The following is a 14,289-nucleotide window of genomic DNA, read 5'->3' on the forward strand; positions in this document are numbered from 1 at the left end:
GAGAAAGATTTAAAAGAGGCAATGAAGAGCAACGTTTTTACACAGTGGTTTGTGTGTGGAATGAACTTCCAGAGAAAGTGGTGGATGCAGGTACAGTTACAATATGTAAATGATACTCAGAGAAGTACATGGATAGGAAAGGTTTGGAGGGATATGGGCCAGGCGCAGGCAGGTGGGACCAATTTAGCTTGGGATTATGATCGGTATGGACCGAAGGCTCTGTTTCCATGCTGTATGACTCTGTGGTAGTGGTTTTACCTGCCTCAGGTGAGGGGAGATGTTGAAAAGGAGAATCCTTTAACAATTATCTCAGCTGGTGTGGGAATCGAACTCATGGATTACCAATGAGCTATGCAGCCAACTGAGCAAGTCAACGTCACCACATGAACTGTGCCTCTCCTTCCCCTGGGACTGATCGATCTCCTGCACTTGGTGTTTACTGTTTTGTATCTGGGCACTCGCTTGTCAGGAAAGATAGCCAAGTGAGGATTATATCACTGGACCTGCCACCCTGACAAAACAATCCAGACTCTTGGGATTGACATTCAGTTTAATACAGCAAATTCACTCTGTCATGATTGGATTGTCGTAAAAACTTGCCCAGTCCACTGGTGTCCTTTTAGGGAAGGACATTTACCACCCTCACCGCTCTTCAAGCCACAGGCTCTCAATACATCCTAGAATCCCTCCAGTGTGGAAGCAGGCCATTCAGCCCATTGAGTCTGCTCGGCTATCCAACAAGGTCAAGGCTGATCTGCTTTTCCCCCAAAACTCTTTGATTCCCTGATTGACTAAAAATCTATTGCAGCATTGAGTGTAGTTAACAACCTAATTTCGGCGGTCCCATGTGGTTAAGAATTCCACAGATCCTTACCTGGTCTGGCCGAGGGGTGCCACCAGACACATTGCAGAATGGTTGACTCTTAAATGCCCTCAAAATGGCCGAATGGAGCCTCATCTCCTCCGCCAAACACCCCCCAGGGAGGTGAGGAAGACAGCTCATCACCGCCTTTTCAATGGCAATTAGGGATTAGAGACAGCTGCATTCCACAAATGAAAGTGCTAAAAGCAGTGTGTAAGTAAAATGTTGAACATACAGAATTTCTACAGCGTGGAAGCAGGCCATTCAGCCCATTGAGTCACAACGACCCTCTGAAGAGCATCTCACCCCGTCCCTGCGTTTCCTATGGCTAACCCACCTAACCTGCACATCCACCAAGACACAATGGGGCAATTTAACATGACCAATTCACCTATCCTGCATGGCTTTGTGGGAGGAAACCAGAGAACTCAGAGGAAACCCACGCAGACACACGGGGAGAATGTGCAAACTCCACACAGACAGTCGCCTGAGGCTGGAATCGAACCCGGGTCCCTGGCGCCGTGAGGCAGCAGTGCTAAACACTGGGCTACCGTGGTGCCCATGTTATGGCCCATGTGCCATGTGTTCAACATTGCAAAGCAGGCACCAGACCCACTCCACTTCACATTCCTAAACAGAACGTATCTCACTTCTTCTAAAAGGCTATTCCTGGTGAACTTGTGAGCACCACTTTGTGAAGTGCAATAGCATTGTTGGGTAAAGTTGTTAAACCAGTAAACTTTTGCACCTTTGGGTCAGTAGTTGTTTAATCAGGTGTTGTAACATTTCTTTGGAAATTTCAAGGATTGTTTATACTGTACTGAGAATGATAAGTTTTTGATACGAATGTTGCAAAAGAGTTGGAGTAGGAGATGGTCTCCAAGTATGGCCAAACTTTGTCTATAGTAGCTGCTTAGTCTTTTTCTTCTGTGTCCATTCCCAGGAAAATTTTAACTTGCTTTCGATCCATTCAGCTCCATTCCTCCTGTTCCCTCTGAAATCCTATTTACCCAACCTTTCATCTTGTTCCTGTACCCCTCCCCCTTGCCCACCCCCAATCTTCAGCCAGACTGTAATTTCTTCCCCCATCTACAGAACCTCACCTCACCCCATGTCAAACCACAGGCTGTTAATACTCATAGATTCCCTACAGGATGGAAGCAGGCCATTCGGCCCATCAAGTCCACACTGACCTTCCAAAGAGCATCCCACCAAGACCCTGTCTCTGTAACTCTACATTGTGCGTGGCTTATCCAGCTAGCCCGTGGGCAATGTAGCATGGCTAATCCACCTAACCTACACATCTTCGGTCTCCTGAGCCTTTTACTGTCTCGCTACCCTCTTAGGTTTGAAGCATTCTTTGATAGCCTCTAGTGTATTATGCACATTCAGGAAGCATTCCTTTGAAACCATTACATGACATTCCTATAACGGGATCTTCAGGTATTCCCTCTGGGTAATAGAGTCAGTGTAGTGTGTTCAGTCAATCAGTTATACATGTCATGCCTCAATAAGCACAGAGATCAGACTATGTATATATTTTATATCAAATTGTTAGTGTTGTTCATAAAATTCAAGACACCTGTCTCAGTAAAAACCCAATCTCTGTGGCATACATTACATGAGCTATTATATGGGGCAGCACGTAGACCGTATCATAGTGACAGTGTTATTTAATCCAATTAACCTCTGCAGTCTATATCTACCTCTCTGTATCCATTTTACATTCTCCAAAGAGCTCATGGAAACATCAGCAGGCCTGTACCTCACCCCCAAGATATCATCCGGGCCGAATCTTGCCAACCTCAGCCTTGTTCTTCTTGCTCCGTCCATGGCAGTGCCCTTTGTACCACCACTCAATCAGCAATCATCTCAAAGCTGGCACACACAGCTGCCACTGCGCATCAGTGGAGCAGGGAGGGCATAGTGAAGGGGGTACCAATCAGGCGGGTGTCTTAATCCTGCAGTGGTATGGAGCTCCTCGAATGTTGTTGGAGCTACACTCATCCAGCCATGTGGAGAATATTTGATTACACTCTTAACTGGTGCCTTATAGGCAGCAGTCAGGTATTTAGGAGTGGGTGTCAGAACTATCTGATAATTATAAGCCCTGTAGATTTGATAGGGACCTTTCACTGTGGCAGTGGATTCTGGGTATGTCTTTCTTCCATTTGGTTTCTTGGTTTCCTCACTTCCTCCCCCTCCATCTCTCTCTCTCTCTCTCTCTCTCTCTTTCTCTCTGTCTCTCTCTCTGTCTCTCTATCTCTCTCTCTCTCTCTCTCTCTCTCTCTTTCTCTCTCTCCTTCTCTCGCTCTCCAGGATGCTTATCCATTTCCCTTTGGGAAACCCTTGATCACATCCACTTCCATCACACTCTCGGGCAGCGGCGTCTTAACCACTCGGTGCGTGACAAAATTCTGAGCACTCGGACAGAGGAAAGAAAGAATAGAGAAAAGAGAGAAATGAAGGAAAGAAAGCAAATAATGGGGGCGGAGGGGGAGAACAACAATGAGAAATGGAGGGGAAAAGGTGGTAGCAATAGAAAGGGCGAGAAAAAGGGGAAAAGGGACAGAAATGATGAAGAGGAAAAGGGCAAAGCAGAGGTATTACCATCACGCTTGAATAGTTTTGTTGATGCAACATTGTCTGAAAATAAGCTTTTATTCCCCTTTCTCTTGACTTTAAAACTGAGAACAGTTGTCCCCAGGCATGGGTCTGTATGTGGATGGTAACTTAAATTGAATGACACCTTTTTTGGCTGGTTTGGATAGTGCCAGTTTTCAGAGCCTGTCCCCAATGTCCAGTGGAAACCTCTTCAGGCTGACTTGCGGCAAGTGATTAGCTGGGAGCTGTAATTCCCGTGGTTGCCAGGAGACCATGACTCAGTGGCTCTCATGATAACCGGAGAGTTTTGGTGACTCAGAGCTTTCGAAAAGAGACTGCAGAAACACTTATAAATTTGATCAGGGAGGTGGAGGCAATGCCGGTCAGTGTTCAGGCGAGTCAAAGGATGTCCTCTGACAAGCTCGACGAAGACCTGGGTAACAGCAGGCATCCAGTGAGCTGCTCTGTGCTTGGCATACCAAGACTCAACCAAGATTCAGTGAGTATCCTCAGCTCTGGGCTTTGCAACAGTTGTGTTTGCGTGTACGAATTACTGCCCCTCTCCGTTGGGTGCCGGCGTGTGTGTCAGTTATGACTCTAGGGGCAGCACACTCACCTCTGAGTCAGAATGTTGTGGGTTCGAGGCTGATTCCAGGATTTGAATCATGGAAATCAAGACTGATTCTCTAGGGGAGTTCTGGACTATTTGAGGTGTGGTTTATCTGAAAAAGATCTCGCCTGAAGCCCTGTCAGGTAGATTTAAGGGAATTCTCATCTCCCCAAAGTGAAAATCAATGGCCCAGAAAGTAACTTGCTCCCCACCCCACAACCATAATATCCTGCAAGGATGCTGTGTGGCTGAAGAGCTAACCTGTGTTCACCTGGAAAAGAAACAATGATTTTTCTTGCATTGCAAGTGGTAAAGTCAAATTAACGATAAAGCTTATATTGCAAATACCAATTCCAGGCTATTGCCCTGTCTGTTGACAGCGCTCCAAACTGTCCCATGGGACTCCAGGAATCCAAGCATAATCTTCAGGACATTCCAGGGAGAAAGATCTCATAGCATGTGGAGTCTTAGAATGACATCAGCACATGAGATCGTTTGGTCCATTATGCCACTGATGGCCCTCTGCATGAGTAAGTCACTCAGTCTCCACCTCCCCCCCTTCCACCTCCTGCCACACTAGCCCTGAAGGCAAATGTAGAGGAGACTGCATCGGGACTCTACATTGGGGAGACAGGACGCCTCCTCGCAGAGCGCTTCAGAGAACTTCTCCGGGACACCCGTACCACCAACCCCACCACTTCATAGCCGAACACTTCAACTCCCCCTCCCACTCCGCCAAGGACATGCAGGTCCTGGGCCTCCTCCATTGCCACTCACTAACCACCCAACGCCTGGAGGAAGAACACCCCATCTCCCGTCTCGGTACCCTCCAGCCCCATGGCATCAATGTGGATTTCACCAGTTTCCTCATTTCCCCCCCCCCCCCCCACCTTAATCCCAGATCTAACCTTCCAATTTGGCACCGCCCTCATGACCTGTCCAACCTGTCCATCTCCCTTCCCACCTATCCACTCCACCCTCCTCTCCGGCCTATCACCTTTACCCCCACTTCCATCCACCTACTACACTCTCAGCTACCTTCACCCCAACCCCCTCTCATTCCTGATGAAGGGCTTTTGCCCAAAATGTCAGTTCTCCTGCTCCTTGGATGCTACCTGACCTGCTGTGCTTTTCTAGCACCACACTTTCAGCACTACCCTTGTAGCCTGGCAATATCCTCTCTGCCTCTCTCTGTCTCTCTCACTCTCTCCCCATCCTTCTCTCCCTCTCTCTCTCTCGCCCCCACTTTCTGTCTCTCTCCCCCCTTCCATCTGCCCCTCTCTCTCACCCTTTCTGTCTACCTCATCTCTTACCCCTCTCGATCCCACTTTCTCTCTCCCACCCCCTCCCCCTCTCTCCCTCATTTCTCTCCCTCTCCTCTCTCCCCCTCACTCTCTCTCTCCCTCTCTCTCCCCACTCTTTCTCTACCCCCCCTCATTTCTCCCCTCCCATCTCTCTCTCACTCTCACTCTCTCTTTTCTCCCATCTCTCTCTCCCTCTCTCCCTCTTCCTCTCTCTCTGTCTCTCTTTCTCTCTCTCTCTCTCTCTCCAGGATGCTTATCCATTTACCTTCGGGAAACCCTTGAGCACATCCACTTCCACCACACTCTCTGTCAGTGGCATTTTAACCACTCGGTGTGTGACAAAATTCTTCCTTGCATCGCTACGGCCTTTTTTTTGCCAATTGGCAGAAATTGATGTCCTCATGTTTTTGAGCATTCCGCGAAGGGAAGAGTGAATATCTCTCGGTCTCAATCCCTCGCGATTTTGACAGCCTCTATAATCGATCTCCTGTCATCTTTCCAGAACTCAGGAAAGCAGCACCTTCCCCAGGGTGACTGGCCTGGCCAGCAAGGGCCACACCACATGAACACATGAGCACAGTGGTTAGCACTGTTGCCTCACAGCGCCTGAGACCCGGGTTCAAGTCCCGCCTCAGGTGACTGACTGTGTGGAGTTTGCACGTTCTCCCCGTGTCTGTGTGGGTTTCCTCCGGGTGCTCCGGTTTCCTCCCACAGTCCAAAGATGTGCGGGTCAGGTGAATTCGCCATGCTAAATTGCCCGTAGTGTTAGGTAAGGGGTAAATGTAGGGGTAGGGGTATGGGAGGTTTGCGCTTCGGCGGGTCGGTGTGGACTTGTTGGGCCGAAGGGCCTGTTTCCACACTGTAAGTAATCTAATCTAATCTAAAACACAGTCAGGAGGACAGAGCCAGTCTCTCCAGGCTACCCCCAGAATTCTCTCATCCCTTTTACATGATAAACAATTCTTTCAACAACTTTGCCCATTAGAGTGGGGGATGGGAAAGAAAGGGCTGTTTGGCTGAAAACAGAAGTTGTCCAATTGGGTTTCGAAGAGCGTAAAGGCGGGACATTGAGTAGACAGATACAGTGGGTGACCAATGAGCAAAGTGTGGGCTGTTCACACTTTTCAGGAGAAGGTCCTGCCTCGGGATCTCCAGGTGTGTTTCTGGACAGAGTTGGCAACTTTCCGAGTGACAAATGAGCAACTGTTTCTAAGTGTAAGTCAAAGAAAAATTGGAACATAGAAAAGAGAAGAAGGCCAGTCGGCCCTTCGAGCCTGCTCCACCATTTAATACGATCATGGCTGATCATCCAACTTAGTCCCCTGCTCCCGCTTTCTCCCCATAGCCTTTGATCCCTTCAGCCCCTAGAATTTTCTTTAAATCTTTCTTAAAAACATCAAATGTTTTGGCCTCAACTGCTTTCGGTGGCAGAGAATTCCACAGGCTCACCATCTCTCTTTGGGCGAGGAAATTTCGCCTCACCTCAGTCTTTGAGGGCCCACCCTGTATTCTTACACTGAAACCCCTGGTTCTGGAGTCCCAGGTCATTGGAAACATCCTTTCTGCATTACTCAGTCTAGTCTTAATAGAGTTTTGCAGGCTTCTATGAGTCCCACTCATTTTTCTAAACTGCTATAAATGCATTTGTAACCGAGACAGTCTCTCCCTGTACATCTGTCCTGCCACCTTTGGGATGAGTCAAAAGCAGGGTGTTTACCCTCAAACCTGGACAGAGTTTTACCCCCTTAACCTTGGGCATTTCATTAAGTGAGTGTTTTTGAAAATTGGGTTGAGAAAAGACTGGAGTTATAACTTCCCTGTGGGTGTTTATGTGAAGGAACATGAGACTGATTCTTTCGGGATACCTAAGATCACAAGACAAAATCATTAGGCTCAGAAAGTGGCCATTCGGCCCATCATGCCTTTAACAGCTATTCGATTCTTATCCTGTTCTAACCCAATCTTTCCCGAATCCTGCTCTTTTCAAACATTCATCCAATTCTATTTGCGCATGTTCCAGGGAATCTGCCTTCTACCCACCTTTCAGACAATGCATTTCCAGATCATCATAATATGGTACATCTTTTTAACATAAATTACTCCAAAAGATTAAAACCTTCCTGCACTTGTATCTGATTAAGCTCTTGTACCTGATCCTGGAGAGCTCTCGATTATAGGGATCTCCAAACACGGCCTTTCCTCTGTATTTCTTCTGATAAAATGGTTTCTTTCTCTGCTGTCTGGTCCTAATGTCCACCTGCATAAGTAAATTAGTACTGGCCTTTAGAGTTAAACCCCTGTTCTGACTTGTGCCAGAGAGGAAACTGCCTCCCAGCAAATGGCAGAACATCTTGCATCAGTAGAACTGCATCTCAGTCTTGTGGTGTTTTCTTTTGTACGTGATACATTGGCAACTCTGCACTCTCGTAGAGATAGTACACTCAGAGAAGAAGGCTGGGCAGAGTAGAGGATGCAACACTGCAACACTGACTCTGCAACCCATCCCTATTGGAGATACAGGGTCAGGGAATTTGCTCTCATGTTTATTCAGATCAGCCTCTCCTTAGCTTGTCCTCCAGGATCAACAGTGAATTGATTCTGTTCACTTTGATAGGCCCAAAGCCTACTGCATGATCTGCCACATGTAGGGGCAAGGTAGTGCTTGGGGACATGAGCTAATGAGGTGTTCGGTGGTTCTCCTACCTCGTCCTGTGCCTCAACTTTGCCACTGCATGTTGCTGGCAGAGTCTGCCAACTGGTTCAGTTGGTCCGTTCCTGAGGGAACCTTGTCCACTTTGGCCAGCCACATGCCAGGAACTCGCATGAGTAGGCAGCAGTGTCTGATCCCTTCAGCAATGCTTTGCAAACTTCCCTAGAGCATTCCTGTTGTCCTACTGGGACTCTTTGGCCGCTGCTGAGTGCCAAGTAGGGCGGTTGGCACCTGAATGACATGCCCTGTCTAGGAGAGCTGGCTTTGAGTGACTTCAGCCTCTCTGCTGGCTACTTTTGCCTGGGAAAGAACGCTGGCTGTCGGAACACCTTTGCTGCCACTAGTTTTGGAGGATGTTGTGGATGGCATCACTGCTGATACCCCTCCAGTGCTCTGAAGTGACTGCTGTAGATTAGACCATAAGACATAGGAGAGAAATCAGGCCATTCAGCCCATCGCATCTGTACCACCACTCAATCATGGCTGATAAGTTTCTCAACCCCATTCTCCCACTTTCACCCCATGACCCTTGATCCCCTTGATACTCAAGAATGTATCTATCTCAGTCTTAAGTATGCTCAATTACCCGGCCTCCACAGCCTTGTGTGGCAGTGAAATCCACAGATTCCCTATTCTCTGGCTGAAGACGTTTCCCCTCATCTCCATTCTAAAAAGGTCTTCCCTTTACTCAAAGACTGTGCCCTCAGGTCCTAGTCTCTCCTACCAATGGAATCATCTCGCCAACATCTACTCTGTTCAGGCCATTCAATATTCTATAAGTTTCAATTAGATCTCCCCCTCATCCTTCTAAACTCCATCGAGTATAAACCCAGAGTCCTCAAACATTCCTCATATGTTAAGCTTTTCATTCCTGGGTCCATTCTCTTGAATCTCCTTTGAACATGCTCTAGGGTCAGTACATCCTTCCTGAGATACGTGGCCCAAGTCTCCGTTGACTGAAGGTACTTGGGGATTTCTGCTGCCCAGTAGGACGTGACATCAGCCTCAACTTTGCGATCCTGATCCTCAAATACTCAGTCAGCAGAGGGTTGGGCTGGCAGAGTGGAGGTGATGGTGAACTTCCCCATCTATGTGTTTCTTCATTGAGAGAAGCCGCCCACATTATGGAAAATGTTTCATGTTTTCAATGGTCACTTAATGGATGAGTGCAGGGGTAGGGGGAAGGCCAGAGGAAGGCGCTGTAGCTGGTTAAAGAGATCCTAGGTTTTCCAGGAAAGCTCCAGTTTCTCATTGGCTTTGAGATGTGATTGACAAGACTCTGTTTGGAGTGAAGCCTATTAGATTAGATTACTTACAGTGTGGAAACAGGCCCTTCAGCCCAATAAGTCCACACCGACCCGCAACCCACCCAGACCCATTCCCCCTTCACCTAACACTACGGGTAATTTAGCATGGCCAATTCACTTAACCCACACATTTTTCGACTGTGGGAGGAAACTGGAGCACCCGGAGGAAACCCACACAGACACGGGGAGAATGTGCAAACTCCACACAGTCAGTCGCCTGAGGTGGGAATTGAACCCAGGTCTCTGGTGCTGTGAGACAGCAGTGCTAACCACTGTGCCACCGTGCCGCCTACTTGATTAAAGCTGGTGGTGTACAAATTGTTTTCAGCCTGTTCTGTAAATACTCTCAGTGCCTATGTGCAGTTTGTTGATGGTGAGGTGTAATATTGCAGCAAAGAAGATGAAAAGTAAAATAGGTTATGACACAGTCTTGATCGATCCTCATCTTCATTGAGATCTCCAATTAGAGCCAATCTGACCGTAACCACTTGACATTCAATGGTGTTACCATCAATGAATCCCTCACTGTCAATTTTCTTGGAGTTATCACTGACCAGAAAATGAACTTATGGCATACTGCTGCAAATGTGTTGCTGGTCAAAGCACAGCAGGTTAGGCAGCATCTCAGGAATAGATGCTGCTTAACCTGCTGTGCTTTGACCAGCAACACATTTGCAGCTGTGATCTCCAGCATCTGCAGACCTCATTTTTTACTTATGGCATACTGCATTCAGTTCTGGTCTCCCGGCTTTGGAAAGATGTTGTGAAACTAGAAAGGGTTTGGAAAAAAAATTAAAAGCATGTTGGTAGGGTTGGAGGTTTTCAATTATATGGTGAGGCTGAACAGATTGGGGCTGTTTTCCATGGAGCATCAGAGGCTAAGGGATGACCTCATAGAGGTTTATAAAATCATGAGAGGCATGGAAAGGGTAAATGGACAAGATCTTTTTCCTGGGGAGTCCTGAACTAGAGGGCATAGGTTTAAGGTGAAAGGGGAAAGATTTAAAAGAGACCTAAGGGGCAGCTTTTTCACACAGAGGGTGGTGCGCGTATGGAATGAGCTGCCAGAGGAAGTGGTGGAGGTTGGTACATTTACAACATTTAAAAGGCATCTGGATGGGTAGATGAGTAGGAAGGGTTTAGGGCCAAATGCTGGCAAATGGCACTAAATTCATTTAGGCTATCTGGTTGACGTGGACCAGCTGGACTAAAGGCTCTGTTTCCACACTGTACAGTTCTATGAATCTTTCACTGTGTTTCATAAAGAACTTTTGAAGAGTCAAAAAAGGAAAGAATGATGCCATTTTTTCAGGGGAAAGTGAGGACTGCAAATGCTGGAGATTAGATTAGATTCCCAACAATGTGGAAACAGGCCCTTTGGCCCAACATGTCCACACCGCCCCTCCAAAGATCCCCCACTCCCTCCCCTATATTTACCCCTGAGTAATGCACCTAACACAATGGGCAATTCAGCATGGCCAACTCACCTAACCTACACATCTTTGGATTGTGGGAGGAGACCAGTGGAAACCCACGCAGACAGTCACACGAGGCGGGAATTGAACCCAGGTCCTTGGTGCTGTGAGGCACCGTACCACCCATAGGCAATAGCAGAGGATGGTTCGAGTCGAGAGTGTGTTGCTGGGAAATGCACAGCAGGTGGGGCAGCATCCAAGGAACATAAGCCTTGCTTCAGGCAATTTTTTTTTTAACAAAACAAGATGTTTAAACTGTTGTACATTCCTGGGAGAGACGAACTTTGAAAATGTAATAGTTGTGGCTAAATTACATTGCTGCTCCTTCTCCCTGTGCTGCTGATGTTATAGATGAAAGAAAGGAAAGATAGACCTGACAGAAAAAGGGGTATGGAATGGACTGCAAAATAAAAGTCATTAACTGCCCCTATTCTCTTTTCAAAGCATATAAAAATGGCATTGCTGCTAATCACTGGTAAATATATAATTAATCATTCAGTCATGAATCATAAAATGACAAATGTGTCTCAGCCGTCCCTGCCCATATAATTTCAGCGCGAGTTCTCACACTGGTGGGACTGGGTAATGCTGTGGAAGAGCTTTATTTTCCTGTTGATTGGCTGTAATTACCATCAAGGAGTGAAAAATCCAAACTGAAGCACAGAGGACCACTCAATCGGGCGCCATGGCAACGGGTCATCAGAGTTTGGCCATCAAAGGGTCTGAATTGCCTGCAGAGAGGGTGGGAGTCTAAATTAAAGTGAGAGTGTGTGTGTGTGTGTGTGTGTGTGTGTGTGTGTGTGTGTGTGTGTGTGTGTGTGTGTGTGTGTGTGTGTGTGTGAGAGAGAGAATAAAGAGAGCAACTGCAGATTCACAGGGATAATCAGATGCCGAATTAAACAAGCCTGAATCAGAACCAGTGGAGGAGAGGACTGGATTAGAATGTTGAAGATATGTATCGAAAAATTGGACACCACAATCTCGTTTACTCAATTTGCGGAACTGAGGTACTGATTTTCTTAGAATGCTTTTGGCAGGAATGACTGATTCATTTGAGAGGCTTTATTTTTAAACTTGTTCCAACTTCATGCATATATATACGGATATTGTCTCACAGCAGCAACAGTCGTGGGAATCTTTTTTTCGAACTTATGCAGTAAACCTGGCCTTTGATCTGCGAGTTGGAGGGGCTTTGCTTTTGTTTAAAAGCAAGTATTGGATAGTCTTGTTGATATCCAGCAATCATTGTATTCAGTGGAACTGATGGATTTACACATTCCTAAATAAGCTGTTCTTGTCCGTCCCTCAGGCGGAACCCGGTGACATTTCCACAGAGCCTAATAATGATCCCAAGACAGCTCTCACGGAGAATGGCGTCAGTCACACATCCAGCCAAACATCCAAACCCTCAACGCAAGTCACCCACGTTCAGCCTCCACCAGGTAAGTGAGCTTCTGCACAACAGATTTCTCTTTAAGAAGTGAAGACATAAGCTTTGGCAGCCTTTCTACTAATTTAATTTCTTTTTTTAAACGTTGTACATTAGCTGCAGTCAAGACAACTGGTAAGGCAGAAGATCTCATGCACAGCGTCCTGTCAGGTAAGCTGTTAACAAACTCTGCGTGACACAAGGATTTCAAATCACTTCCATCCCTGATGTTAAAATATCTGTTTACACAGATGCAGAGAGGACAGGGTGGGCGACACAGTGGCACAGCAGTTAGCACTGCTGCCTCACAGCGCCAGAGACCCGGGTTCAATTCCTGCCTCAGGCGACTGACTGTGTGGGTTTCCCCCGGGTGCTTCAGTTTCCTCTCACAGTCCAAAGATGTGCAGGTTAGGTGAATTGGCCATGCTAAATTGCCTGTAATGTTAGGTAAAGGGGTAAATGTAGGGGACTGGGTATGGGTGGTTTGCGCTTCGGTGGGTGTGGACTTGTTGGGCCGAAGGGCCTGTTTCCACACTGTAAGTAATCTAATCTAAATGCAGTTACAAATTCATGTTTGTGGCATGATTATTGTTCACTTGACAATCGGTGTGATAAAATTGCCACAATATTAATAATCAGCCACCATTTGAAAAATATATTTTGTTTCAAATGAGGTAAAGACACGCAATGTATAATTATAGCAAACAAGAAGAGCATTAATGCCATCTGTACAATTTAAATCACATTGGTTGCTTATAAGTGAAAGAGAAAAGTTTTATCTAATGTTTTTTTGTCTCAGTTTCTGTAGAGCAAGGACAAAAAATAAAAACAGAAAGCAAAATGAATGCTCTCTTTCTGAGTGATCATACAGCAACTTTCATTTAACTTGCAAACTGTATCGTGGAGCATCTTTGTCATTCAAATACATTCATGCATCGGTTGTTGTTTCAACTACGTTTATTCCCTTATTTATTGTACCCCTGTTAAACCAGCAGGCAAAATAGTCTGAAAGCATCATATATTTGTCACCCAACATCATTTCAAAGCTGCCAGCTCATGTTTAAAGTCGTTACGGTACGGTGAGACAGGAGAGAGCAGTCACATTCAGACAATTGAACTTTAGTTTTGTAAAACTGAAATGTTACATGGAGCTGAGTTTCAAAGTGTTCAATCAGATTGTGATAAAATTGCTGGGATTCCAAAATACCCAAAGGCTGCTCAGGTACATACATTAAACTTAGGAGTAGAATACAAAAAGCTTAAAACCAAAATTAGTTTAAGTGCTAACTTCATGTCCAGTGCACAGTCCATCTATCTCCCCTCAATTTAAAGCTATGTTCCCTTGTGTTAGTCATCACCATCTGAGGAGAAAGGTTCTCCCTGTCCACCCTATCTAACCCTCTGATTATCTTATATGTCTCAATTAAATCATCTCTCAACCTTCTTCTCTCCAACAAAAACAGCCTCAGTTCCCTCGCATTTCCTCATAAGACCTTCCTTCCATTCCAGGCAACATCCTAGTAAATTTTGTCTGAACTCTTTCCAAAGCTTCCACGTCGTTCCTATAATGCGGTGACCAGAACAGTATGCAATATTCCAAGTGCGGCCTTACTAGTGTCTTGTACAGCTGAAGCATGACCTCGTGGCTACGCAACTCAATCCCTCTACCAATAAATGCCAACACACTATATGCCTTCTTAACAACACTATCAACCTGGGTGGCAACTTTCAGGGATTTATGCACCTGGACACCTAGATCTCTCCGTTCATCTACACTGCCAAGAATTTTACCATTAGCCCAGTACTCTGCATTCCTGTTACTTCTTTCAAAGTGAACCACCTCACACTTTTCCGCATTAAACTCCATTTGTCACTTCTCAGCCCAGCTCTGCATCCTATCTATGTCCCTCTGTAACCCACAACATCCTTTGGCAATATCCACAACTTTGCCTACCTTACTGTCATCTGCAAATTTACTAACCCATCCT

At 46.2% G+C, this 14,289-nt stretch overlaps 1 protein-coding gene across 2 annotated transcripts in view; it reads left to right on the top strand.

The window, feature by feature from the left end:
• LOC132819522 (1-phosphatidylinositol 4,5-bisphosphate phosphodiesterase beta-1) overlaps window positions 1–14,289 on the top strand; it is an 893,680-nt gene that overhangs the window by 788,913 nt on the left and 90,478 nt on the right. For both annotated transcript variants that reach the window (XM_060831077.1, XM_060831078.1), the window contains exons 25-26: window positions 12,182–12,314; window positions 12,419–12,472. In XM_060831077.1, coding sequence (XP_060687060.1) covers window positions 12,182–12,314; window positions 12,419–12,472 — 187 coding nt within the window. The remainder of the gene's footprint in view (window positions 1–12,181; window positions 12,315–12,418; window positions 12,473–14,289) is intronic.

This window comes from Hemiscyllium ocellatum, chromosome 10 (genome assembly GCF_020745735.1).
Source record: "Hemiscyllium ocellatum isolate sHemOce1 chromosome 10, sHemOce1.pat.X.cur, whole genome shotgun sequence".
Lineage (NCBI taxonomy): Eukaryota > Metazoa > Chordata > Chondrichthyes > Orectolobiformes > Hemiscylliidae > Hemiscyllium > Hemiscyllium ocellatum.